Source organism: Monodon monoceros, unplaced genomic scaffold, assembly GCF_005190385.1.
Source record: "Monodon monoceros isolate NGI ecotype Baffin Bay Population unplaced genomic scaffold, NGI_Narwhal_1 Super_Scaffold_19, whole genome shotgun sequence".
NCBI classification, from domain to species: Eukaryota; Metazoa; Chordata; class Mammalia; order Artiodactyla; family Monodontidae; genus Monodon; species Monodon monoceros.
The window spans coordinates 31,229,754-31,257,385 of NW_021703775.1; the positions used below are offsets into that span (position 1 = coordinate 31,229,754).

General features: G+C 39.0%; 1 protein-coding gene across 1 annotated transcript; it reads left to right on the plus strand.

Annotated features, from left to right (window-relative positions):
- Positions 1–154: 154 nt before the first annotated feature.
- Positions 155–27,632, plus strand: WDR92 (WD repeat domain 92). The gene is made up of 8 exons (XM_029231756.1): positions 155–410; positions 10,946–11,046; positions 13,552–13,682; positions 15,986–16,087; positions 18,828–18,943; positions 19,663–19,797; positions 22,429–22,526; positions 26,683–27,632. Exons 1-8 carry the CDS (start codon positions 228–230, stop codon positions 26,888–26,890), a joined length of 1,074 nt encoding a protein of 357 aa, XP_029087589.1. The 5' UTR covers positions 155–227; the 3' UTR covers positions 26,891–27,632.

The following is a 27,632-nucleotide window of genomic DNA, read 5'->3' on the forward strand; positions in this document are numbered from 1 at the left end:
AAACAAGTCTGTGTTGTTGGTGAAGAAAAATCTTCTGTGCCTTCAGTAGAGCATCCGGCATTATCTGAGACACCTAAAACCAACTTGCTAGGGCGTCTGGGGGCGCGTACGGCAAGCGGGAGGGACAAACTATCCTTGACGTTTGGAGTCTGGTTTCCAGGTTAGTGTTTTGTCAGGGTTTGTCGGCAGTGTGCCTGTTGGCGGAGGCGAAATCAATCGGCTGGACCATGTCGGCCTTCGAGAAGCCTCAGATCATCACCCATATCCAGAAGGGTCTCAATTACACGGTGTTTGACTGTAAGTGGGTGCCCTGCAGCGCCAAATTTGTGACCATGGGCAACTTCGCACGCGGCACCGGCGTCATTCAGCTGTATGAGATCCAGCAGGGGGACCTAAAGCTGCTTCGGGAGGTAGGTGCCGGCTCGAGACTGCCCAGTTCCAAGATCTGGGACTGCCGTTGGGGGGAGAGTGCGGATCTTGGGGGTCGGGGGGTCTGCATTCCTTTTGGCCAAAGCGTTTGCCCAGCGTCCCCCCAAAGCTCCGCTCGAGCTGCGCGGGAGTAGCTAAGCTGACCGAGATTGAGGAATACTTCAGAGGCAAAACGCTTTGGTTGGAGACTTGAATTCTCGTCGGGCTAGTTCATCCGCGCGCCGCGGGCCCCTTCCTCCAGCCACCCCAGAGCCACTCTCCCAGTCTGGCGCGAGGCCCGTGGAAGTGACGTAACGACTTTCTGTTTAAATTCGAGGCCCTTCTGGGCAGTGCGCAGTTGTTTGTCGAGAGTCTCTTAATAGGTGCAAGTTAGTAAAATGCTTTTTCAGACAAGCAGAGCCAAAGCAGGCACTGGACTGCCTGCTATGTAATTGGAGGAGACAATCTAACAACAATTATTCATTCAACAAGTATCAGCTGATTGCCTGGTATGCCCAGGCATGTAAATGACAACGTCCCCGATATCATGGACTTTATCTTCTAGTGGGAGAGAGAATCAATTAAACAATCAAACCAATGATACATAAAACACAAACCGAGATGAATTCTCTAACCTAAAGGAACGCGGTTCTTTGAGAGTAAGCAAAAACAAAAACTAAAAAACAGATTTAGGTTGAGTAGAAGCTAACTAGGCCAAATTAGGAGTAGAGGATAGTTCCAGAGGAAGCAGCTCAGCGATGGGTGACACATTTATCTCCTTCGGAAACAAAAAGAGTAGTAAGCAGGGACCAGACATTGTAAGAGCTGTAGGTCATTTAAAAGATTCATGCCTTTTTTTGTAAGAAAAATGGGACATCACTGAAGGGCTTTAAGCAGGGTGTGGCACGATCAGGTTTACAAGTTTTGTAAAAGATTACTAGTGAAAGAATTGGAGAATAACTATATTAAATAACACTTTTATACCTGTTTACAGTTTTTAAAAGGCCTTTATTTGGGTTGCCTGAAAAAAAAAAGATCAGTCATACTCAGATGTTTAGAGTCCTAATAGACTGCAGGGAAGTCTGTAACTCCAAGGACCAAAAGCTATGGAGAGAATCTGCTTGGAGGAGTCAGGGCTTTTAGGGCTTAAACTGGTAGGTGAAGGATGAATACACTTTCAATAGGAAGGATTACATTAGAAGGTACATAAGGCTCATCCCACTTTAAATTTCTATGAATGCCGCTTTTCTTGTTCAGTTTGTCTTCTCTAGCCAGGCACTCTACTCCTAAACATGGCTTGTTCTTTTCTACCTTTCCTTATGTTGTTCATCACTTAGTCCCCAGTCAACACAAAGTAACTTTTCTTTACATTGCATTCCTATGGTACTTATTATCTGTGCCAGAAATGTATCATTCTGTCCCATGTACCTCTAATTAGATTGTAAGCTCCCGGAGAGTAAGAACAGTAGTTCTTTCTTTCATGTGTTATGTAAGAAGCAGCCACTCAATAAATTACTTGTTAAAAGAATGAGTAAATTTATGTCTGTAAAAAGATATAACTTGGGACATTTAAATATTGGTTTATTGATCATTAATCACTTGGGGTCAGGAGTTGGAACAAATAGGAAACATTGGAATTGCAGAAAGAAAAGTGAATTATTAGGAACAAATACTAGTCAAAGCTTAACCAGAGAGTATCTATAGACTCCTGACTTCTTTTTATAAGGCTGTATGACTTGGGTACATTTCAGGAATACACTTGTTCTGTAAGAGAAACAGTGCTCTTTGTCTATTCTAGAGATTCTGGAAGATTCTAGCAGGTTTTTTTTTTTTTTTAATAACTTTGCTTTTTAATGAAAGTAATGTGTGTTCATGATAGAATATACCAAAAATATAGATAGGAAAAAGGAGAAAAGTAATATCACCCATCTCAACACTAGGAGTAACCACTTTTTATATTTTTGCCTGTATCCTTTGGCTCTTCTCTTTTTCTACCATAAACTGTCCATTGAGAACCCGTCATTTCAAGGTACTATGCTAAAGAAGAACCAAAGATATTTACAAGGTGAGTCCCTCCTCCTAAAGAACCTACTGTCTAAAGAGAGGATAAAACAAATGCACAAACAAATTTGAGAGCTTACATTGTATTTAGCTGTGATGATGCAGTGGAAGGAATATAGGTTAAATACAATCTCAGTGATTCTCAACTCTTACTGTGCATCACGATCACCCGAATGTGTATTGCTGCTATTGTGGTGTGTGTGTGTCTGTGTGTCTGTGTCTGTGTGTTTTAAAATATTCGTGCCTTGGTCCCACCCCTAGAAATTCTGATGCACTGGGACTCTCGCCTCTAGACTAGAGTGAGTCCTGGACATCGGTTTTTTGTTTTTGTTTTGTTTTTTTTAATCAGTATTTTTTAAACTTCCACCAGGTGATTCTAATAAGTACTAGGGTTGACTATCATTGGGCTAGATGAATTATTTGTTAAAATATTAGGAACCACACTTGATTATATCCTTGTAGAATTCAAAGCCTTGTCCAAGATAAAATGAAGGAAGCAAATAGGTATTTGTTGGTGCCTCCTTATCTTGTTACTAAGCAGATAGATAGGGAGTGAAGGCAGGGCCTTCATATATAGTTAAGCAGTTTGCTGAAGTGCACACAGGTGTCTGGCCAAGGGTTCAAGAGAGAGCTGTAATCCATCTCTGTCTCTCATCAAGCCTTGCGTGTGTGAGACTTCCCTCAGCCCATAGCGGGCACCTGTTTTGCTAATTGGCCCAAAGGACTAGGGGTGGCCCTGCAAAGTGGAATCACAGTTGGGGTTGGTTACACTTTAAGAATTAGTAACAGGCTAATAAAGTTCTGCTTTTTTAGCCCCTGTGCAGCAGAGTTCACTGCCTGTTAACATTTGGGTGACTAAACCTTTTAACGTTAATTAAGTGGTGCCAGGATGTGGCGGAGGAGACACTGACAAGCTGTACTAGACCCACCCACAGACAGAACAAAAATAGCTCTGCTGGGAATTATGGATCCTGGGCTTCCTTAGTCAGGTTAACTTGTTAGGGCAAAGAGAACCAACAGCTAGGTCAAATATGCTCATCACTGATGGTCATTCTCAGTATCATATGGCAAAAGTTAATACATACTAATTTTCTTTGTGGGACAAATTTCATAAAATAGATCTCTATTTTTTTTACCCAGTTTTCCAGCAAGAAAAGTTGTAAGTGTTTGCTGAATTCTTTGCATCTTTCCTTTTCCAAAGGTAAAAGATTTAACAGGGACAGGGAGGGGGCCCTTTTATGAACTATAAAAAAAATTAGCTTCATTCCAATGTCCTCTTAATTTAGCTACTATTATGATTTCCATGAATGTCTAAGGAAAGAGCAAACACCTCTGCTTTTTTTAAGTCCACTTGCCAGCATAGCTCAGCCTTTCTGAGCAAAGTGCAGCCCTCGCTGCAGCACAGATGAAAGACGCTTATACATTTGAGTCTATTTTTCAGTAGGTTTCTGTATTTTGAGTTTAATTTGATTCTTGCAGAACAGGCCACTAGTACCTATAAATCTTTGATACAAGTATACAAGGGTAAAAGAGATTTGATTTAAGGGTGAATCAGGGAAGCATGAATACCATATATTTGTATTTTATAAAGACATGTATACACTACCAAACGTAGGGTAGATAGCTAGTGGGAAGCAGCCGCAGAGCACAGGGAGATCAGCTCGGTGCTTGTGACCGCCTGGAGGGGTGGGATAGGGAGGGTGGGAGGGAGGGAGACGCAAGAGGGAAGAGATATGGGAACATGTGTATATGTATAACTGATTCACTTTGTTATAAAGCAGCAACTAACACACCATTGTAAAGCAATTATACCCCAATAAAGATGTAAAAAAAAAAATAAAGGCATGAATGAAGGTAAAACCAAAGGACACAAATCTGAAAGTAGGTTTAATTCAGGCCTCATTTACTTCACCAGTCTAGTTCAGGATTGGAACATTTCTTTGGTACTTCTGATGACTCAGGTTGACAGAATGGGGGCTACATAAGAAAATGTTTATTTAGTTGATTTACATACAGGCCTGGAGACAACGTAGTTTAGTAGAAGGAGCTTGGAATCTACTTGGCTCTGGGGACCTTGGACAAGTCACTTAGTCCTCCGAGCCTGTCCCTCATCTGGAAAGGGGTGTCTCAAACACTTAGTTTGCAGTTGCATGTGTTAGAAAGAGAAAGGATGGTCTAGTGCAGAAGAGCATCCAGAATAGTGTCTGATACATTAGTGTTCCATGTATGGATGCCATTTTCATTATTGCATATAAACAACACCGGAAACTGTACAGTCTGTCAGGTGAAAACATGGTGGGAGAAATAGGAACATGACCTCTGACAGTGGTTTCTCTCTCCCCAGCGCTAGGACTGAGGGATTAATCCATGTTCATTTATACTTTCATTTAACAAATGTTGAGCACCATCTACGTGTTGAACAAGTTGGGCACGGCCCCGTTCCCCTGGTACTCCTTCTAGAAAGGGAGGAGATAGGTAATTGAATGAATAAAAGAATTTTGTTGATAAGTGAAATGAAGATTAAAGAGAGCGGCAAGTGATAGTGATTTGGGGGTTTCACTTCAGATTTGGAAGGGTAGGGAAGGCCTCTTAGAGGTGGTGACATTTAAACTGAAATCTGAGTTGGGAGAGGACATGATGACCTGAGGGAAGAGCAGTCCGGGCAGTGGGAACAGTAAATGCAAATTCCCTGAGGTAGAAATGACTTCAGTGAATCTGAAGAACAAAAAGCCACAGGTGTGGCTGGAGTGTAGAAGGGGAGAAGCAGGAAATGAGGTCAAAGAGACAGGCAAGGTCAGACTTCAAAGGGCTTTGTACATTTTATATACCACAGGCCTTGGTGCTACTCTTGTGAGTCTGTGCCTCTAAATGTAGATACATGTTGTTTCATTTCATTCATTGTACCACTTTTAGAATCTGCGATGACAAATGTGAAACTAGTATAGGGCCCATCATGTAATGGAATGGTTCCCAGTTTGGTTTCTCCTAAGGTAGGAATTCTCAGATGTGTTCAGGTGTCAGAACATCTGGACATTATGGTGCTGTTTTTAGAACACATGAAATATTGCAATGATCAGTTCCATCTCTGCACAAGGAAGGGTTTTCCCAGTAGAAAAATCTGACTATATTATACATACTCTGATCTTTAGATCACAAGAAGTAACCATACATAAAATTTTTAATCCTCATTTCCAGGCTTTCTTATTGGTTTTTATTAACTAGTATTTCCTAATAGACAAGCTAAAAAAATTACTGAAGAAAACCTAAATTTGAGTAAAACATATCCATTAGCTGTGTGTGTGTGTGTGTGAGAGAGAGAGAGAGAAAGAGAATTTATGTTGGTACTGGAAGATCAGTGGTTCCAGTTGCATGGTTTCTCTATTCCAAAGGGCCTAAAGGCAAAAGTTAGGTAAAGCCATAACAGGAAAGCTTTTGCTTCCCAATTTTTTATTAGCAGCAGTAAACTCTTAGAACTGTGTGCTTACTGTAGGGACTGAAAAGTAGGGGCCAGCTTTTATCTCTTCCATGGCCTAAGAAGAATAGAGATCCCATCAGAGGCTCCCGGGGATAGCAGTGGAATTACAGGAAGCAGAATGCTCTAGCTGGTGGAAGAGAAGAAAATGGGTGACCAGTCTTCCCAGGGCTACTTGGGGAAGAATTTTCCCAGAGAGTTATACCAGTGTATGGTGCAAGCCCTCCTGCAGCTCTTAATACCCGAATCCCTGGAAGCATATTCCTGTCCATCAGGGCCCACCTGTTTCTTGCCTGAGAGGCCTGTCTTCACCCTCTGCCTTAGATCATGGGAGCCATTATCAGTGACTTGGTGCTGGGGGAGACAAATGGGAGGAAGGGGTGGGTAGCTATTTTATCAGTTGGCCTCAGTTGGAAGTCTGAATTAGTTTAGCCAAAAAAAAGTGTGTTCTAATAGTGTGATTAGGTGATTAGCTACAGTGATTAATTAGTTAATTAAGAATGATTAGCTATATCACTACTTTTTTTTTTAAGCAAAGCTTTCCTTTTTTAAAAAGAATTAATTTATTTTTGGCTGTGTTGGCTCTTCGTTGTTACGTGCCGGCTTTCTCTAGTTGCGGTGAGCGGGGGCTACTCTTTGTTGCGGTGCGTGGGCTTCTCATTGCGGTGGCTTCTCTTGTGGCGGAGCACGGGCTCTAGGCAATGGGCTTCAGTAGCTGTGGCACGTGGGCTCAGTAGTTGTGGCTCACGGGCTGTAGAGCGCAGGCTCAGTAGTTGTGGCACACAGGCTTAGTTGCTCTGCGGCATGTGGGATCTTCCCGGACTAGGGATCAAACCTGTGTCCCCTGCATTGGCAGGCGGATTCTTAACCACTGCGCCACTAGGGAAGTTCACTATATCACTATTAATATGTTACTTCAGGTACTTTTATTTGGGGGAGGGGATGGTGAGGAGAACATAAGTGATTTGGAGTTGGAAACTGTCTGCTTTGTTAAATTGACAAAATTTTGATCTCCATGCTGCCCCATTGTGAGATAGGCTTCTCATAAAATTGGAAAAATAGCTGAAATAAATGAATATCAGTTTTCTGGTGTAGTGAATAACTGACGCTCTCTTGGACCACCTGTATTAAAAAGGAGAAAAATAACATTCTGTGGTCTTGTGCTTCTCATCAATATGGTCTTTTACAACCGTGTTATTACAGGCGACTGATTAAACACAATTTAATCAAGGTTTACCGGACAATTCCAAGGAGGCTGTGAATGCTCTATTTTAGACCAGGCTACATAGTAACTGCTAATTTATCCAGATCCCAAACAGTGATAAAGCTCAGCAAGGTGGGAGTTTCCAAAGCCCTGGAGCATATGTTGATGTCTTTTGAATCATGAAGGAAAAGTTCAGTTATAGTTTGTGTTACGTGAATTTTATTTTCTTCTTTGAAAATTGCTATGTATATCCTATGTGGAAATGCCCAACCAAACATTGAAAGTGGCGGGGAAATTATTTTCACAAAGTATGTGAATCGGACCCACCCTGGTGGGGTGGGGGGTTGAAGATTGGCTCAGCAACTGAAGGGTTACAAGAGGAGGTGCCCTAGAAACTGGGGAACTCTGTGGAGGGGGAAAAAGTTCATCCGGATATACTGCTAAGTGAAAAAACATCAAGTTAACGAACAATATATTATGACCCTCTGCATATTAAAACAAATCTATATGTGGTTGTCTATGTGTAGAAAAGGGTCTAGAAGAACGGGGATTACTTCTGAGGCATGTCGAAGGGAAACTTACTTTTCATCCTTCAGTCTTTGGTTTTGTTTGAATTTTTTTTTAATTTTATTTATTTATTTATTTTATATACCAGGTTCTTATCAGTTATCTATTTTATACATAGTAGTGTATATATGTCAATCCCAATCTTCCATTTCCCCCCTGCTCGCTTTCCCCCCTTGGTGTCCATACGTTTGTTCTCTACATCTGTGTCTCTATTTCTGCCTTGCAAACCGGTTCATCTGTACCATTTTTCTAGATTCCACAGTTTTGTTTGAATTTCTACAGGGAACACGTATTACTCTTGTGAATGTTAGGAATAAAAAAATTAAAATAAATTAATTAAAAATTAAAAAAATTTAAAAAAAAGATTGTAAGAAACTAAATAAGAGAAATCGTTTTGCCCTGTTGAGGCTGACAGTAAGTGGAAGGTGCTATTATACATGTAGAGTGTGGTGTGGGGCAGCCCTCAATTCCATATTGCCTAGAGTTTCCGGGGGCCAAGGCAGCCGGACAGGTAGACTCCAAGAGAGACTGATTCAGTGACTTGGGCAGGTGGAGTTTGCATGTGGTTGTTTTACTGATGTGATTACAGTTGATCCTTGTACAGCATGGGTTTGAACTGCACGGGTCACTTATACTCAGGTATTTTTTAAGAGTAAATACTACAGTACTACACAGTTCAAGTTGGCTGAATCCACGGTTGCAGAGGAACCTCGGATACAGAGGGCTGACTATAAGTTATATGTGGACTAACTCCTGTGCTGTTCAAGGGTCAACTGTTATATATAATACTTGGAGCAATAGTTTTGTTTTTGTTTTTTGGTCGCACTGTGTGGCTTGTAGAATCTTACTTCCTCCACCAGGGTTTGGACCCGGGCCCTCGGCAGTGAAAGCGCAGAGTCCTAACCCCTGGACTGCCAGGGAACTCCCAATAGCCTTTCAAATTAAAGAAACCTCAAAAGATTGGCTAATCCATGCTGATAGCAGTGCCTTTGGTGCACACAGGTATACAAATCTCTGTGTGCTGAAGGGGTCTCAGAGGACATAACCATTCTCAGTTTATAGGGTTTTGCAGGGAAAACTATAAGAGACGCATAAGCATTTTTGTTTCTTTAGTCACTTGGAAAGAATAATACCTTCATTTTGTCCTTATTCTTTGAGGATCTTAAAGAAGAATACCACATTAAATGCTGAAATCTGCATATTTGCAAACCAGTGAAGATGTTAGAGGTGGCAGCATTTGAATGTCTCATTAGCGAGGTGAGAGGAAAGGCAAAACTCATCCTTTGGACATACAGGCATACCTCCTTTTATTGCACTTCTCTTTATTGCATTCGCAGATACTGCATTTTTTACAAATTGCGGGGTTTTGGTAACCCTGTGTTAACCAAGTCTATCGACGCCATTTTTCAAATAGCACTTGCTCACTTTGTGTCTGTGTCACATTTTGGTAATTCTCACAATATATTTGTTCTGGTGATCTGTGATCAGTGATCTTTGATGTTACTGTTGTAACTGTTTTGGGGTGCCACGAATCACACCCCGACAAGACTGCAAACTTAATCGGTAAATGTTGTATGTGTTCTGACTTCTCCACTGACTGGCCTTTCCCCATCCCTCTCCCTCTCCTTGGGCTCCTTATTCCCTGAGACACAGCAATATTGAAATTAGCCCCTCAATGACCTCTAAGTGTTCAGGTGAAAGGAAGAGTCATAGGTCTCTCACTTTAAATCAAAAACTAAGAATGTTTAAGCTCAGGGAGGAAGGCATGTTGAAAGCCGAAATAGGCCAAAAGCTGGGCCTCTTTCACCAAACAGTTAGCCAAGTTGTGAACGCAAAGGAAAAGTCCTCGAAGGAAGTTAAAAGCTCTCCAGTGAACACACGAATGTCTCCCTAACATAAAAGTACAAGATGAAGCAGGTAGTGCTGATGTAGAATCTACAGCAAGTTATCCAGAAGATCTAGCTGAGATAATTCATGAAGGAGGGTACACTAAACAACAGATTTTCAGTGTAGATGAAGCAGCATTCTATTGGAAAAAGATGCCATGTAGGACTTTATAGCTAGAAAGAAGAAGGCAATGCCTGGCTTCAGAGGACAAGCTGACTTTCTTGATAGGGGCTAATACAGCTGGTGACTCTAATTTTAAGCCAGTGCTCATTGACCATTCTGAAAATCCTAGTGCCTTTAAGAATTATGCTAAATCTATTCTGGCTGTGCTTTATAAATGGGACAATAAAGCCTGGATAACAGCACATCTGTTTACAACATATTTTACTGAGTATTTTAAGCCCACTGTTGAGACCTACTGCTCAGGAAAAAAATGCCTTTCAAAATACTACTGCTCATTGACAATTCACCTGGTCACCCAAGAGCTCTGATAGAGATGTACCCATGAGGTTAACATTATTTTCATGCCTGCTAGCACAACATCCATTTTGCAGCCCATGGATTAAGGAGTAATTCCAACTTTCAAGTCTTATTATTTAAGAAATACATTTCTTAAGGCTATAGCTGCCATAGATAATGATTCCTCTGATGGATCTGGACAAAGTAAATTGAAAACCTTCTGGAAAGGATTCACCATTCTAAATGCCATTAAGAACGTTAGTGATTCATGGAAGGAGGTCAGAATTTCAACATGAACAGGAGTTTGAAAGAAGTTGATTCCAACCCTCATGGATGACCTTGAGGGGTTCCGGACTTAAGTGGAGGAAGTAATTGCAGTTGTGGTGGAAATAGCAAGAGAACTAGAATTAGAAATGGAGCCTGAAGATGTGACTGAATTGCTGCAATCTTATGAGAGAACATTAATGGATAAGGAGTTGCTTCTTATGGATGAGCAAAGAAAGTGGTTAGCATTTTTTAGCAATAAAGTATTTTTTATTTAAGGTATGTACATTGTCTTTTTAGACATAATGCTGTTGCATGGCTACAGTATAGTATAAACATAACTTTTATGTGCACTGAGAAACTAAAAAAGTCATGTGACTTGCTTTATTGCAACATTTGCTTCATTGTGGTGTTCTGGAACCGAACTTGCAGTATCTCTGAGGTCTGCCTGTACTTTTAAACTATACAAAAATGACGAAAGGAAAAGCATGATCATTTTTTTAAATCAGAAAACGTTTTAATTGCCTTTTTTATTGTGTGCCTTATTTAATTCCCATAATATCGTGGATTATGGATAGCTGCTTACATAAATAATGTATCCTCTCTCTTTCCCTTCTGTCAAGATTGAAAAGGCCAAACCCATTAAATGTGGAACATTTGGTGCCACATCTTTACAGCAGAGATACTTAGCTACTGGAGATTTTGCTGGAAACCTTCATATATGGTAAGATTATTTCATCAGTGTTAAGACATGAGATAAGCAATTTTTTTGATAGTTGTGTTACTCTTCCTCTGAAAGAATTCTAACTTTGAAATGTTTTTTGTTAAATTTTAACTATTTATAAGAATATGACAGTTACCTCATATGTATTTTTAGATTTCATGTTCAATATCCATTTTAAAATACTAACATATTTTTCTTTAGCTGTTTCAAATAATGTTTTTAATATTTATTTCCACACATACTGTTTGGTGCTAGCATTTAATATCCATATTTGTAAACAAAGGGCTCTTCCCCTCCACCATGAAGGATACAGTATATAAAAATGCTCGTGTATAACACTAAAAAATTAGATATCATTTACATTTTAAAAAGATACTTGGCATTACAGAATGAAACACTGTATTTTTGTATGTTTTAATTTTTTAACATAGAACTCTCAATTCATTAAAACTTTTTCTTTTAATGCATTAGCTGAGTACAAGTTTTTAGGAACACATCCGTTGAGTAAATCAAGATAAACCTGTTTCGCATGAGCAAAATCACAAGTGTGCCAAATGCTTTTATAATGTTCTTTTTTTAATAAATGTATTTATTTTTGGCTGCATTGGGTGTTTGTTGCTGTGCGCAGGCTTTCTCTAGTTGAGGCAGATGGGGGGCTGCTCTTCGTTGCGGTGCACGGGCTTCTCATTAAGTTGGCTTCTCATTGCGGTGGCTTCTCTTGTTGCGGAGCGGTGACTTCTCTTGTTGCGGAGCGCTGGCTCTAGGTGCGCAGGCTCAGTAGTTGCAGCACTCGGGCTTAGTTGCTCTGCGGCATGTGGGATCTTCCCAGACCAGGGCTCGAACCCGTGTCCCCTGCATTGGCAGGTGGATTCTCAACCACTGCGCAACCAGGGAAATCCAAGTGCTTTTAATTTTCGTGTTTTACCTAGAGTTATTTCCTCATATTTAAATTAGAGTTGAATGAATTGAAATCCTCTGTAATTACTTTTCAACAATATCTCTTAATCATGTAAAGTATACAGTAATGTTCTAGAGGAACTGTCTTCCCTACATTATGTTTTCTATTGTGACCTTTCTTGATTCTAACTTAGAATTTGCTATTTGTAATTAAATTACATTGATATATTTATCTGTCTTAGAGTCATAATATAACATAGAATGAAGCTATTTTAATTCCCCTTGCTTTAACTACTTAATAATTAAGTTAGCATTTATTAGAATGCATTAGTTTTTACCTGCTGTGTCATAAACTTTCAAAGAACTTGGGAGAGAGACCAGTCTGAGTATTATTTTTTAAAATAAATATATTTCAACACAAGAATATGCAACAAATATAACGGTTGACTATCTCCCTAATAGAGCTTCCTAGTATAGTGCACATATTACTGCTTTATTTTCATTGGTGAGTCATAATTTCATGTTAAAAGAAGTGATGTTTCAAAGTCTGTGGAAACAGTAAAACAGTTCTTTTAAATAGAACCTCAGTCCTGTTTAGTCTCTTGATGCTTTCACAATTACGCCACAAAGATAAACATCATCTCTAAACTAGGCTGAACTTCTCAAATTTTGATTTGCAAGATTTTACTGATAAATCTGGGCCCAGTAATAAATTGGGATTACGTGTCATGAAGAGCTACGTTCATTAAAAAAGAAGAAATATAAGTTGTTAAAAACTGACTTGTTAAAAAGAAATGTGGAAGGAGGCTCCAGTAGAAAAGCAGAAGAGGCAGGGAAGGGCTGGGAGGCAAGAGAAGGGTGTATTAGCATAACCTACTTCAGCCACTCACCCAGCCCTGTAGTGTAGTCTTCAGGCACACATAGGAGTGGGTACTTTCCTGCATTCCCTTCACTTAACTAACCTAGAATTAGACAGACTTCATCCAGTTTGACTATAATATTTATTGTGACCAGCATGATGATAAACTGAAAAACATAACTAGTTGAAAATCAGTGTGGAACTCAGTGAGAAAATATTATTAAGGAAGAAAGGTATACAAAGTAAACACTGCTCATAGTTTAATCTCTCAAAAAATCCCAAGATCAAACTACCAAGACTACTTTGGAAATATTCTAAATCACTTTGCATTTACTCTGTATTTAAAGCAGTGATTATCAGACCTCAGTGTACCAGAAAGTCAGCAGATTTGGGGCCCCATCCCAGATATACTTATTCATTATGTCTGGGGAGGAGCCCGTGAATCTGCATTTATTAACAAGCATACGTGGTAATTCATGTGCAGAGGTCCTAGATCGATCATCTTTGAGGACCACTGAGGAAAGTGGGCTCAGGATTTAGAATTCCAAGTTGAATGATGACAACTCTCATTGAGACCTTGAAAGAAGCTAAAGTGGAGAGGAAAATTTGGAAGTAAGTGTGTAAATTACCTTAACTGCAAAACCCTTATTTTTAAACAAAAATCTCAATATGGCATGCATTCTTAAATTTGAGTAGTATACTAAACATTTGGGGCATGTGTAAGTAAGAAGCTGTGTTCTGTTGTTTAGGAATTTGGAAGCTCCAGAGATCCCAGTATATTCCGTACAGGGCCATAAAGAAATTATAAATACTATAGATGGTGTAGGTGGACTCGGAATCGGGGAAGGGGCACCTGAAATTGTGACCGGCAGCCGAGACGGTAAGTCAGAATATTTTGTGCATTTTACTTTTTTTATTTTTAGGGAAGTCTCTGTGCAACAGTATATTCTATGTGGAAATCTTCCTCAATCCTTGATCCCCTAAACCTAACATTCTACTCTTTTGATAGGCAGGTTTGATTGCGTATCCCTCAGTTGTTTCAGACTTCGGGGGTATTTCAAGTTAGAGGCATAGCACTTACTATTTTAGTTTTGAGCTCGTTCAACTGTTGACAACCATAGTTTCCTCTGAACCCTGAGGATTTAAAATGTCTCTGCAGGTTTTTGAGGCAGCTGTTGACACACTGTGGGTGGCAGCTTTTTTCTTTCCTTGCAAAGCAGAATTAGTACTTGTGAAAATGGTCATATTGACAGCTGCTTGAACACTGCAGTTCTGTGGTCTTTCCGCTGAGCATTGTAGAAAGCTCCAAGAGCTCCAACTCTGCTTTTCCCCCCTGCAGTGACAAACAAGGGAAGGTCTTTCGGTGTCCTGAGCTGTTCTGAATGTAACAGAGTCAGAATTTTTGTTGCTTCACGAGGGGTATGTAAGTGATTTGGTACCTTAGTTGGTTCAGCTAGTTTTTTAGTGGCTGCTCAAGACCATGAGGGAATTGTTTCCAAAGAAAAGTGGAATTTACTTTTCTAATAGTTTCTCAAGAGCAGCTGTGTTTTAGAAATCAGGTATTTTTTTTCCAATCATAGAAACAGCGTGGAATATAGAAGGAAAAATAACAGTCTGCTACACCAGCATAACTATTAGATTTGTTTTCCTTTCCAGTCATAGATACAATTTTACATGTATTATCAGTGTAAATACGATTTTGTATCTTATTTATTTAATGTTTTGTCCTTATGTAAATATTGCTGTTTCCATGTGGTTTTCATAATTATCATTTTAATGACTTCATAATATTCCATCCTGTGGATGTGTCACAGTGTCCTTAGCCATGCCCCTGTTAATGAGCATTTGATTTGCTTTAAGTTTTTGTTTATTTTGGGAGAGTGACTTTAAAATAATGAAGAAACGAGTATCATGTATATAGCTCTTTTGGAATAATCATACTTTATGATTTAAAAAAATTGTCAAACTTTCCAAAGTACCTGTTTACCTTATCAGCTACAGTAGATGAGGTAGATTTCCAGTCTACCCTACCAGCATTGATTTCCTTTCTTCCCCCCAATTTTAGAGATAAAATGGTATTCCATTCCGACTTGTGTTAACTTCTTTCTATATTTGTTTATTAGTTAATTTTGCTTTGTGAATTGTCTATTTGTGTTCTTTTCTCATTTAACTGTTGCAGACTTAATATAAATGTTATCAATTTGTATGAACCCTGTAGAATGATGTAACTCGTCACATTTGTAGGAAATTTATTTCTCCTTGAAGCAGCCTTTTTAATGACCAACTTTATTTTATCCCTGATGACAAGTCTAGTGGAATATCTTCCCTTTTCCTGGATTTATTACCCTTTTTTAATAATTTTTTTACCCTTTTCCTGTTCTCACTTAGGCCTTTTAGCCACTTTATTATGTCTTTGTGTTTCTCAAAGTTAGTGACACTAGCTAGTTAGTTATCCTGTAATTTGCATTAAAATGAGGGAGTTGAAATTAAATTGAGAAGAATTATTTGTTACTTTTGTTAACTCCTTCTTTCTCCTTTATTGCCACGGGGAAATTAAACTTAATTGTGTATGAAATGGTATTCTAAAACTCCAAATAAGAAATCATAGACGTAAAAATTACTTTATCCATCTGCATAAGAAAAATGGCAATGATTATATGAGTAGTAAGGAAAAAGCATTAAAATGACGCTGGCTTTATTCTAAATAAATACTACATTTGTTTTAGTCTTAAACCAAGAAAATAAGACATGATTTGAATTACATAAGAAAAATGGCAATGATTATATGAGTAGTAAGGAAAAAGCATTAAAATGACGCTGGCTTTATTCTAAATAAATACTACATTTGTTTTAGTCTTAAACCAAGAAAATAAGACATGATTTGAATTACATAACATTTGTGTTTGCCTTGTCAATCATATCTTGTTGATGATGACTTAGGGACAGTTGTTGGCTTTTGTGTGTATCTATTAATCGGAAACCAAATCAGGCAGTAACATGTGGGTTATATCTCTGATATTAAGTGCAACTTGCCCAATTGGAAGTCAGAAAAATGTGAATATTTTTCAGGTACTATAACATCTGTAATATCTTCATGTACATAGGAAGCCATATGAAGAGAATGCAGAAAGAAATGTCATCATTCACTATTGAATTTTGCCAACTCACTTTTTTTAATGTCAGGAACCGTGAAGGTGTGGGACCCAAGGCAAAAAGATGATCCTGTTGCTAATATGGAACCTGTACAAGGAGAAAACAAGAGAGACTGTTGGACGGTGGCATTTGGTAAATTACTGAAGTACCCTTGCATTTGAAGTATCAGATTGTAAAAAGGACAGTGCTTCAAGAAAGTCCTAATAGTCTCTTTATAGTCTGTTTTGTGGATTATCTGACAGTTTATTGAGGCAAATAGACATGGTGTTTAATGGCAGCCTCTGGGGCCTAGGTTTGAATCCTCACTGTGCTATTTATTGGTTGTGTGTCCTGGGGCAGGTTATCAAGCTTCTCTGTTTTTTGCTTGCTTCATTTATAAAATGGAAGTAACAAATAATAGTGTTGTGAGGATTCAGTTAGTACATGTAAAGTGCTTAGATATTAAGTGCTCAAAAATATTTGCTATTATTATGTACTTCCGTTTAACTTGATAATATTGACCTAGTTTAGAACCAAATGCCATTAGTGAAACTAAGTAGAGCCTCAGATGCGAATGGTAACCTAACAAATCCTACATTTTACTAGGTACAGAGTATGTTTATTTTCTAGAAAATAGTTATGCCATTACAGAATTATTTCTTATAAAGTTATTAACCATGTTCCTCTAGTAATATACTTAAAATGAGTATTGATCTTGTAGGACTAATTGATGTTTGCCCTTGTATCTCTTACTGAGCACCAAAATTACAATCATTTTTGCTACTAAAGGATGTGGGCCGGGACTTCCCTGGTGGTCCCGTGGTTAAGACTCTGCCCTCCCAGTGCAGGGGGCACAGGTTTGATCCCCTGGTCCAGGAACTAAGATCCCACATGCCACACAGTGCAGCCAAAGATTTAAAAAAAAAAGGAAGAAAGGATATGGGCCATATTTCATTTTAAACCTTTATTTTCTTATATAAGCCAGTGTAGTTAACAGACATAAAAGTGAGATTAAATGATATATGTGAACTGTTTAGCTTTTTATGTTATTTTTAAATTGAATTGTTATTTAATCAGAGGAAAGTTTTAGATTTCCGATTTTAAAAATAAATTACCACTGAAATTGAGAGATTTCATTGTGTGTGTATATTATAATTACTCTGCGTGTATATATATTACAAGCAATAATATAAACTGAAGACATGCACACTTGTGCAGAAATTTCAGTTAGTGTTTAGAATCATCATATAAAAATATATGTAATAATTAAAAAGTAATTAACTTTGGGTCCATTAAAGGCTTTTTATCATTGGTCTAAGGGACATAAGTGCCATTTTAAATGTAGGACGTTAAATTTAAAGAAAGAACATTTATCCATTGATTTGACCATTTTTTGTTTGTTTGTTTTTGTAAATGCCAAGTATGTGCATAGCTGTGGTCATACAAAGGTGAAACAGACTCGTATTCTTGCCTCAAAAAGCTTGTAATTTTAATAAAGAGGGCATGCTATCTACATTAATTATAGTATGAGGTAGGAGTGATAAAAGGTCACAGAAGCATGGATAAATGCAGAAGGAATCCCAAGGGAGTGATAACTGGAGAGGAAGAACATACTAACCTCAGACCAAGGATATGTAGCATTTGAACCACTGAAATTGGGAGGGGATTGCAAGCATTGGGAGGAAAGTACAGAGAAGGAATGGTGGTAGGAATAGCCTTAAAGATGGCACAGGGCCATGGCCAGAGGTGTTTCGATGGTCTGGAGGTAGTGGTAAACCTTTGGAGGCTTTTGCAAGGATGAGATATGATCAGAGCTTTAGGAAAACTGAAGTGGTGTCATGTAGGGGAGAGAGGTGAGTGGCAGAGGGAATATGAGTTCCGAAGCTCTTTGCAATATTCCAGGAAACACGTAGGTTAGATGCAATAAGAAGGGAACAGAGCGGGTCGATTCAGAAGATAATATTGTGGCAAAAGAAATAAAATTTGGCAGGTTTTTTGAGATGAGGAACAAGGGAAAGGATTATTTCCAAGGTGACTGAATTTTGAGGCTGAATGTAGGGTGAATGATGTTATTAATTGAAGAAGTGCCACAGAGGATATGATGGTTTGTAAAGGAAGATGGTGAGGTCAGTTTTAGACATCATGAGTTTCAGATGCTGTCGTGTCATCTCGGTGGAGCCTACAGTGGAAATGCAGAGCTGGAGTCTATGAGAAAAAGGGAGTTGCAAGCAGCAGAGAACAAAGGCATTGGGTTAAGATGCCCACAGAGCCTGGCACCGTTAACAGGGGCTTCCCTCTCACCTAACACATTTTCCTCAGCAAGAGGTACTCTGGAAAAAAAAATCCCTGGATCCGAGCAGGATGTGTTTCACTGCAGATTATAGATTTACTTTGGGTGCAATCATCCATACAACTAAAAATACATCACAGTGCACCACAGCTTATCTGAGGTTTCCTTGCAAAGACGAGATAACACCAGAACAACATTCTGCAAAATATAAATAAGTTTAAAGTAGTTTCTATTGGCATTCAAATATAGTTACTGCCAAAGAAAGCAATGGAAACCTAGCTGTATTTATTCTACCAAATCCTACTACCATTTGAACTGTTAGTCTTTGCAAATAGAGAATAGAGAGAATTTGAAATCCAATAAACACTTTCATATATCCCTTGAGTATACAATCTCAATGAATGAGCTTTTTCTTGTAAACAATATTAGATACCAAATTAATAATCTTGATGTCCTGTCAGGGTTAATAAAATGAGATTCTACCTAATGTGATTTCTTCACCTGATTCGATACAAGTTATCTGTGTAGTTTCGTAAGTTTTTTTTTTAGCAGTCTTCATATGAGCATTTATGAAGGTCTGAAATGTCGTGTTTTGATTTCCAGGCAGTGCTTACAATCAAGAGGAACGTGTAGTGTGTGCTGGCTATGACAACGGAGACATCAAGCTGTTTGATCTCAGAAATATGTCATTACGGTGGGAGGCAAATATAAAAAATGGGGTAACGTACATTTGGATTCTTTCCAGATTCTCTCAATGTGTTTTTACCCACCCTGAACTACTACAAAAGGAAAGCTCCTCTAATAACTCATTTCAGTAAAACCCCTCTGTGCATGTATGGTTTTAACCTTTTGGGGCTTAACCTTGGAGGGTCTGATAAAAACCAGGGATGCTCTCATCAGAAAGTGGACACACACCCAGATGTGGTGTGATGTACCAGGTGAGTCACTACGCCCATGGCCCATCTGTGGACTCCTGTGGGCCATGCAGTGTGGTATTAAAATGACCTAGTAAGAGGCCGCCTTCTGCTAATGTCAGGCAGCTTGAACTTGTAATAGCCTCCCAAGTACTTTCAGGTTTTTGGTTCCCAGGTTGTACATCTTTAGTGAAGAATGTGGTTCCCTCCTGTTTTCTCTAGTCAGCCTTGACTTAACTTTATAAAATAATTACATAATAACAGTAAAAAGCTAAATTATGGCTTTCCAAATGTACCCACGAGAACAGGGTACCCTAGATGATTTTGTGGATCTTATTAACCAAGAAGAAATTTTTATAGTTACGAGTATTTGATATATGGATTCAAAGATAAAGTGATTATTTAAAATGCTTTCTTTCACATGAGCTGATAATGTTAAAGTTGTTTTACTTAGTTTGAAAGAACCTCTTGAATAATAATCGTTGTTAAATGAATGATCACTAATAAATATTCTCTATCTTCAGGTATGTAGCTTGGAGTTTGACAGAAAAGACATAAGTATGAATAAGTTAGTAGCTACGTCTCTGGAAGGAAAGTTTCATGTTTTTGACATGAGAACACAGCATCCAACCAAAGGTTTTGCTTCTGTTTCAGAAAAGGTAAATATGAGGGAAATGTCTTTCTATGAAGAGGAATATTCGCTATAGCTTGTTTTAGACTGATAAATAGAATGAGTCACCAAGTTCCTTCCAGGTTTTTATATGAAGGGAGCTATTTTTAATATATTGTAGGATCTTGACAAGTTTTTCTGTGCAAAGAGTACTTTTCTAAAGTTTGTCAATTTTAGACTTTTTTTTTTTATTGAAGTGTAGTTGATTTACAGTGTTGTACCACTCTCTGCTAGACTTCTTGATTATAATAAAGGCCTCAGTTGGTAATGACTCTTATTTTGTAGTTTAGGAGCAATCGCAAGAAAACTAGCTGGTTTAGGAATTTGGTCAACAAAACCTAGCCTGGTGTTTCCTAATAAATATATATTTGTATTAATACCTAATTATATACTTTTAGGTATATGTCAATATATATTCCATACTAATTATATACTTTGCAAAGTATATCAACATATATACATTATGTCATTTCACACATTTTATTTTTATATTCCAGTTTGATATATTAAATGAGATTATTTAAAGTGCTAATCACTGTGATTGGTACATAGTAGCAATGTAAATATAAATTTATTTATTCATACATACATATATGCATACTTTGCCTTGTTCCAAATAGTATTTTAGGTAGCTTAGAGGGAAACATTTGGTATTACAACATTAGAAAAATTGATGAAGAAAGCTGCACAAATGGAAAACACTGGTTTAAAAAACTGAAGTTGATGTCTGGAGTAAGGGGACTGCATAAAATTCATGCTGAAACATCTTGTCATTTGCAAGAGATGTGTTGGAAATGTCACTCTGAGCTTTCTTGAATATAAAAATAAAGAAAAGTCAGTTATAGATTTGTAGTTTCCATAAGATCAAAATATGTAAGTTGCTCAGGAAATAAAAATTCACTCCCTTGCTCCCTTTCCCTATGTCATGGAGTCAGTAGTACTTCCCAAACCTTCCTATTTTGTCTTTTTTCATTATTAAAATAATTATTATTGCATGTAGATTACTGTTACTGCCTGATGAACTATATTCTTAAGGTAACTAACTATACACTATAATATTGTTTGCCTTTGTCATTTCAGAAGTATCTATCCACAACATAAAGCACTTACTAAATTGTTCCAAATACAAGTGCAACACATTTCTCATTAACGGGAAATTATAGTGTGTCTCCAAAATTTTTTTGTTACGTTTAGTTAATCCAGTAATTGCTAAATCTGTCAAATACATGACGGTGTATTTTAACAAGTCATTTCCCCTCTTTTTGCTTTTTATCAACTTCCAGGAGAAAAAGAGAAGTTTAAGCTACAAAACAAATTAAGGTTTAACAGCTTGAACCTAATCACTTGAGGACTCACACACTTAAAGTGTGCATTTTGAGATATGTGTTTTTCTCTGCTAATGGTAATTCTCTTAAAAGACTATTAAAATCAAATGTCAAGACTGATCATCAACTAAAATGCAAAGTGTCTTATGTGTGGCTTAGCTCAAGTTGGCTGGTCTCATTGCTTCTATAAAGCAGAAGTCTTTCCTCCCTCCCTCCCTCCCTTCCTCTCTCTCCCTCTCCCTGTCTTGTTAAATTCTCCACAGTGAATGTAGCATTATTAGGATTGATTTGCAAGCTGTTAACCTTCATCCAGTTGCCATTTCTATCTTTTTGTTTAATATGACTGATAAAGGCCTGGGCTTATTATAACCATAAACACCGTCTATAAGTCCTCCTGGTACTTATTTTGAAGACTAGACAAGTCAAATAGTGTAAATTGAAGGTAAGACTCTGAGAGCTTTACATTAAAATTCATTCTGTTTATGGGAACTCTCAGTACTTTCCACTCAGTTTTGCTGTGAACATAAAACTGCTCTAAAAAAATAAAGTCTATTAAAAAGAAGTTCAATCTATCCTTTTTTTCCCTTTAGGAAGAAGTATTTCTTTGTATTTTGAGGCTTTTTTCCTCCTTAGAGTGAGCTAGAGATATTTAAATTATTTGTGTAATTTGTATGATACTATAAGGTTAAATGTTAAGACTTTTAATCTGATAATCTTTTTTTTTAATCCAGCAGTACTTTGTTTTGTAAAACAGTAAAGAGGAATGGTTCTTTTCCTAATTCCTGATGGGCCCCTGTAACTCTCTGTAGCCATTGTAAAGAGAAGTGCCAGAAAATAGTTAACTTTTATAATAGTAACTATAATTGAAGTGATAGAAGCTGTTGAAATTGTTGTTGAAGTGATAGAGGTAAAAATCTTTTTTTTTTACAGGTTTCTCTTCTAGGACGGTCTTTTTTTCCTCTATTTTATTGAAGTGTAGTTGATTTACAATGTTGTGTTAATTTCTGCTGTACAGCAAGGTGATTCAGTTAACATATATATACATTATTTTTCACATTCTTTTCCATTATGGTTTATCACAGGATATTGAATATAGTTCCCTGTGCAATACAAGTAGGACCTTGTTGTTTACCATCCTGTATATAATAGTTTGCATCTGCTAATCCCAAACTCCCAATCCATCCCTCCCTCACCCCTCTTCTCCCTTGGCAACCACAAATCTGTTCTCTGTGTAGGATAGTCTTTCTTTATCATATAAACTTATAAACCACTTGTGTGCCTCTCATTCTGTTCAGGCTCATAAATCTACTGTGTGGCAGGTCCGACACCTACCACAGAACAGAGAGCTCTTCCTGACAGCGGGAGGCGCCGGCAGCCTGCACCTCTGGAAGTAGTAAGTCCCTACCAGTGCACAGTGCTCCTTTTTAAGTTACTTGTGGGTGTGAAGTAGGATTCGATTAAACTTTTTGTCTGTTTTTCCTCCTTTGACTTGGTTCATTTTGATATGATTTTAAATTTCATGGTATTACATAAGCATTACTCTCTAAGCCTTTTTTTTACTCATATACTTATTTTATACTTTGTAAATATTAACATTCTTTTGACACACCAAATATGTATTTTAGTGACATCTTCCATATATTAGAGTAGCTCACGAACAATTCTTTTCATAGATTTGAAATCATGCTTTTTGCTAGTTTTTTTAAAAAATAGGAAAACTTTGACCAAAGGCTTTTGTGAAATATTATAATTCAGCCATTAGAGCAGTACCTCTAGAAGAAAGGAAGAGGGTTGAAATTCTTAGTTTTGGTTCCTGATAATTGACTTGCCCAAGTTCAGGTAACATCACTATGATAGAATGGACACAGAGCATGAGGACCCTGATTGGTCTCCAGGAAAAACCTTGTCATTGCGTTTGAGCATCAACCCTTACTAGATATTTGCCTTTTCCAGTGGAATTTTCTCTTTCCTATAGATTCTCTCTTCTTTTCCACTTAGAAAAGACCCTTTAACATTTCTTTTAAGGTAGATTTAGTATTGATGAACTGTTTTAGTTTTTCCTTGTCTGAGAAGTTTTTTTTATCTCTCCTTCTCTTTTAAATGATAATCTTGCTGGGTAGAGTATCCTAGGTTGCAGATTTTTCCCTTGCAGAACTTTGAATATATCATGCCACTCCCTTCTGACCTGCAAAGTTTCTGCAGAAAAATTAGCTGATAGCCTTATGGGGATTCCCTTGTATATGGCTTTTTGTTTTTCTCTTGCTGCCTTTAGAATGTTTGTACACTTAATGTTATCCCAGAGATCTCTTAAACTGTTTTCATTTTTTTTAAATAAATTTATTTATTTTATTTATTTATTTTTGGCTGCATTGGGTCTTCATTGCTGCACGTGGGCTTTCTCTAGTTGTGGTGAGCGGGGGCTACTCTTTGTTGCGGTGCGTGGGCTTCTCATTGCGGTGGCTTCTCTTGTTGCGGAGCATGGGCTCTAGGCTTGCGGGCTTCAGTAGTTGTGGCTCATGGGCTCTAGAGCACAGGCTTAGTAGTTGTGGCGCATGGGCTTAGTTGCTCCGCGGCATGTGGGATCTTCCCGGACCAGGGCTTGAACCCATGTCCCCTGCATTGGCAAGCGGATTCTTAACCACTGTGCCACCAGGGAAGTCCCTGTTTTCATTTTTTAAGATTTGTTTTTCTTTTTGCTCTTCTAATTGGGTGATTTTCATTATCCTATTTTCCAGATCATTTATGTGTTCTTTTGTATCACTTACTGCTATTCATTCCTTCTTGTATTTTTTTTTTCACCTATTGAGTTCTTAATTTCTGATTGGGTCTTTTTTTTTTTTTTTTTGCTGCATTGCGCCTTTGTTGCTGCGCACAGGCTTCTCATTGCGGTGGCTTCTCTTGTTGCGGAGCACGGGCTCTAGAGCACAGGTTCAGTAGTTGTGGCTCACGGGCTTAGTTGCTGCACGGCATGTGGGATCTTCCCGGACCAGGGATCAAACCCGTGTCCCCTGCATTGGCAGGTGGATTCTTAACCACTGTGCCATCAGGAAAGTCCCTGATTGGGTCTTTTTATGTTTTCTAGTTCTTTGTTAAAATTTTCACGTGTACATCTATTCCTTTCCCTAATTCAGTTAACATTTTTATCTGGTAAATTATTTGTTTCATTATTTATTTTTTCAGGGGTTTTCTCTTGCCTTTTCAGTTGAGTGCAGTTCCTCCGCCTTTTCATTTTGCTTAACTTTCTCTGCCTCTATGAATTTAGTTGAAATAGTTACTTATTTAAGTCTTAAAGGGGTGTTCTCATATGGGAGGCTCTTTGGTGAGAGAGCTGGATTTGACGTGGACACAAGTTACATCTTTGGGGTGTGCTGGCAGCTATCACCCTGGTCGGAGATGTAGCTGGAGATGGAGGGGCTAGAGCTGGAGCCACGTATGAGGTGGGATGTCCCCTCTGTTCAGTGGCCATTATTGCCCTATCAGGGTAGGGATCTGATCCCAACTTGCTGGAACAGAAGCCAGGAGGGTCGGCCCAAGCTAGCTTTATTCTCTTTAAGTGTGTTTTTTCCTCCACCGGCACCCTTGCCCTGGAGTGGGAAGGTGCTGAAGCAGGTGCGGCCCGTGCGGGCTCTCGGCTTGTGTTGGCCACGGACCAAGGTCCAAGCTGTCTCTAATGCACTTCCTGTGTAGGCGCCCACAGTTGTTTTCCCTTGCTCTGTTCAGATGTATCCACGGGTGCAAGTCCCCTTTGTCCCTCACAGCTGAGCACTGTCCCCAGCCCCCTCTGCCCCACGCTGTTGTGGAGCCACACTGCAGGGCAGGAGGGGCCTGTGTAGACTCTTGGCCTGTGTCGGGAGGGGTGAGCTGTGTGGGGCAGCGGCCGCTGTCAGAGGTACAGGCCGCTTGTGGTGTGCTGCTTGAGTGAAGAGCCAGCAAGAGGCACTGCTGCCCCACCGGCCTCCGCCCTGGGGCCGCTCGCCTCTGAGTTCCAAGATCGAGTCTTTTCCCTGATCATAGCTGCCCCAGATCCTGTTCCGTGCTGTGCCGTGGAGTCAGTGGGGCTGGCGTGTTCACTTGTCTTGGGCTGGGGCACATGCCAAGGCAATTGTGGGAAACCAGCAGCTGCTAGGGCAGACCTTTCCGCCCTGCCTTGGGGGCAAGCCAGCATGTGGACGCTCCTCACGAACAGAGCCTAGGCTTCTGACAGCCTTCCTGTTGGTCCAAGCGGCCCTCCAACCAGCCAAGGGGGCTGGTCTCCCCAACGTAGGATCTGGGGACTGGGGGCGCCAAATCTGTAGCTCTTATCAGTCACTCCCCAGGGCAGGCGTCCGCCTGTGTGTTCTCCCTTTTCCTGAGTCCCCTCCCAGGGGCACAGGTCCTGACCTGATAGCTTTTCTTCCCTTTCCACTTACCTGTATCTCTCTTGCAGCCCTGGTTGTACAGGAGCCCTTCTGCCAGTTTCCAGTTAGTTTTCAGTGAGCTCTTAAAACTTTAATAGATGATATGGAGGATTAGAAAAAAATCTTTATGTTATCTTTTAAATACTAAATAACTGCAGCCTCTGCCAAGAGACATGAAAAATGTTCTGTAACTTGTTTATCCATCTGAATGTTTTATTCCTTTTAAAAAATTAAAAGGGGCTTCCCTGGTGGCGCAGTGGTTGAGAGTCCGCCTGCCGATGCAGGGGACGTGGGTTCGTGACCCGGTCCGGGAAGATCCCACATGCCGTGGAGCGGCTGGGCCCATGAGCCATGGCTGCTGAGCCTGCGCGTCCGGAGCCTGTGCTCCGCAACGGGAGAGGCCGCAGCAGTGAGAGGCCCGCGTACCGCAAAAAAAAAAAAAAAAAAAAAAAAATCAAAAGAAGGTGTAGGGTCTGTGAGGAAGAAGGAATAGAATGTTATCTGCTTATCACTACTTCTGTTTCTGTTCTGCTTCTGAGTTGCTTCATGCCTTTTAAAGTCTTGGTCTTTATTAGCACTTTTGAAATAAAGGTAGTATCATAGCTGATACCTAACAGGCTTTAAAAGACCTTCTGAGGAGGAATACCCCTGTATCCCTCCATGGGGGAGGGGTGTTCCATTTTTCCCTCTCTCAAATCTAGACCAAGTCATAGTTATGAGCTGTTAACCTTCAGCCCTTCTCATTTTATAAATTTATATTTTCAGCTGATAGAAAATCAAATGTTCTAGGAATCACTGTTTTCTTTTTTGAGGCAGTGATATCTAGAGCACCAAGTCAATTTATTAAAGAATGCGAGATCAACGTAGAACTTTCATAGTAAAAGAAAAGATACCTACTCATGCTGAACAGAAATGATGTTTAAACGTTTTTAGTAGATCGAATGCTTCTTTATGAGACTTTGGGGGGTTGGGATTGAGGTTGAAATATTGTCTCCTTATTTCCATACAACTCAATATTAGAAAGATGCCTTAAGTATTTATCAGTTCCAGTAGTCAAGTGAGAAATAAAAATAGTTATTGGAGTATATGTATAAGAATAAAGTGACGAATGCTAAGACTTATCTCCTCTTACCACTTTGATCTTGTTTTCAGCGAATACCCAATTCAGCGGTCAAAGAAAGATTCCGAGGGTGTAGAGATGGGAGTTGCAGGTTCGGTCAGCCTTCTGCAGAATGTCACATTGTCTACCCAGCCCATTTCAAGTTTGGACTGGAGTCCAGATAAGAGGGGTCTGTGCATCTGTAGTTCATTTGACCAAATGGTAAGAGTACTGATTGTTACAAAACTCAACAAAATTTGATCTGAAGACGTTGGACTTGAAACCTTCCAATGCAATACTCAGAGAATTTAGACTACGTTCTGGGATCCTCTGATTCTCATTGAACAAAGTGGGATTTGACGATGAAAAAAGGACCCAGATGCAAACCTCTGGGCCAGCATCCCTCTGGGTGAAAGGTGAACGGTGTGTCCAGCGACCGGACTGGATGGTGGTTTGCTGTTGCACATGGGGGCACCACAGTCTCCAGCGCCAACTCTGTTCCTCTCCCCTCTATTTCTAGTAAAAAGTTGAAAGTTTTCTATATTTAATTATTTTAAATTCGTTTTGCATCCCTAAAGTTCCATATTCTATAATAATACTTGTGTTGCATTTTAGAGTTTACAATTTTGTAGCAGTGACTTAATTTGGTTTAAAATAGTTTGCCTTGGTAAGACTATTGTGAATTAACCTTCATAAATAAATACACTTTGAGACATTTCAGTGTCAGTAAATCTCTGTAAAGAACATTACTTTATAAAATACCAAAATGGCATGATCAGCCAAGATTTAGGCCATTGTTTTCGACCGTTTAACTCATAAAATGAAATACTATGATTGACAGAGACCTCTTTTTTAACTTAAAAAACAGGAGTTGAATTCCTGAGACTTTCTGGTTGTTGACTGTGGTTATGTTGTTTGAGATGTGTAAGATTGTGGGGCTTTTGTAGCCTTGTTTTTTGTCAAACTTTTTAATATATTTTGTGAATAAATATTTTGAAATCTG

Bases quoted from the DNA above. Each gene is read 5' to 3' on its own strand.
- WDR92 (XM_029231756.1), top strand. From the start codon at position 228: ATGTCGGCCTTCGAGAAGCCTCAGATCATCACCCATATCCAGAAGGGT. The intron at 13,683-15,985 runs GTAAGTCAGAAT...TTTTAATGTCAG, and splicing joins TGTGACCGGCAGCCGAGACG to GAACCGTGAAGGTGTGGGAC. The intron at 19,798-22,428 runs GTAAATATGAGG...CATTCTGTTCAG, and splicing joins TTGCTTCTGTTTCAGAAAAG to GCTCATAAATCTACTGTGTG.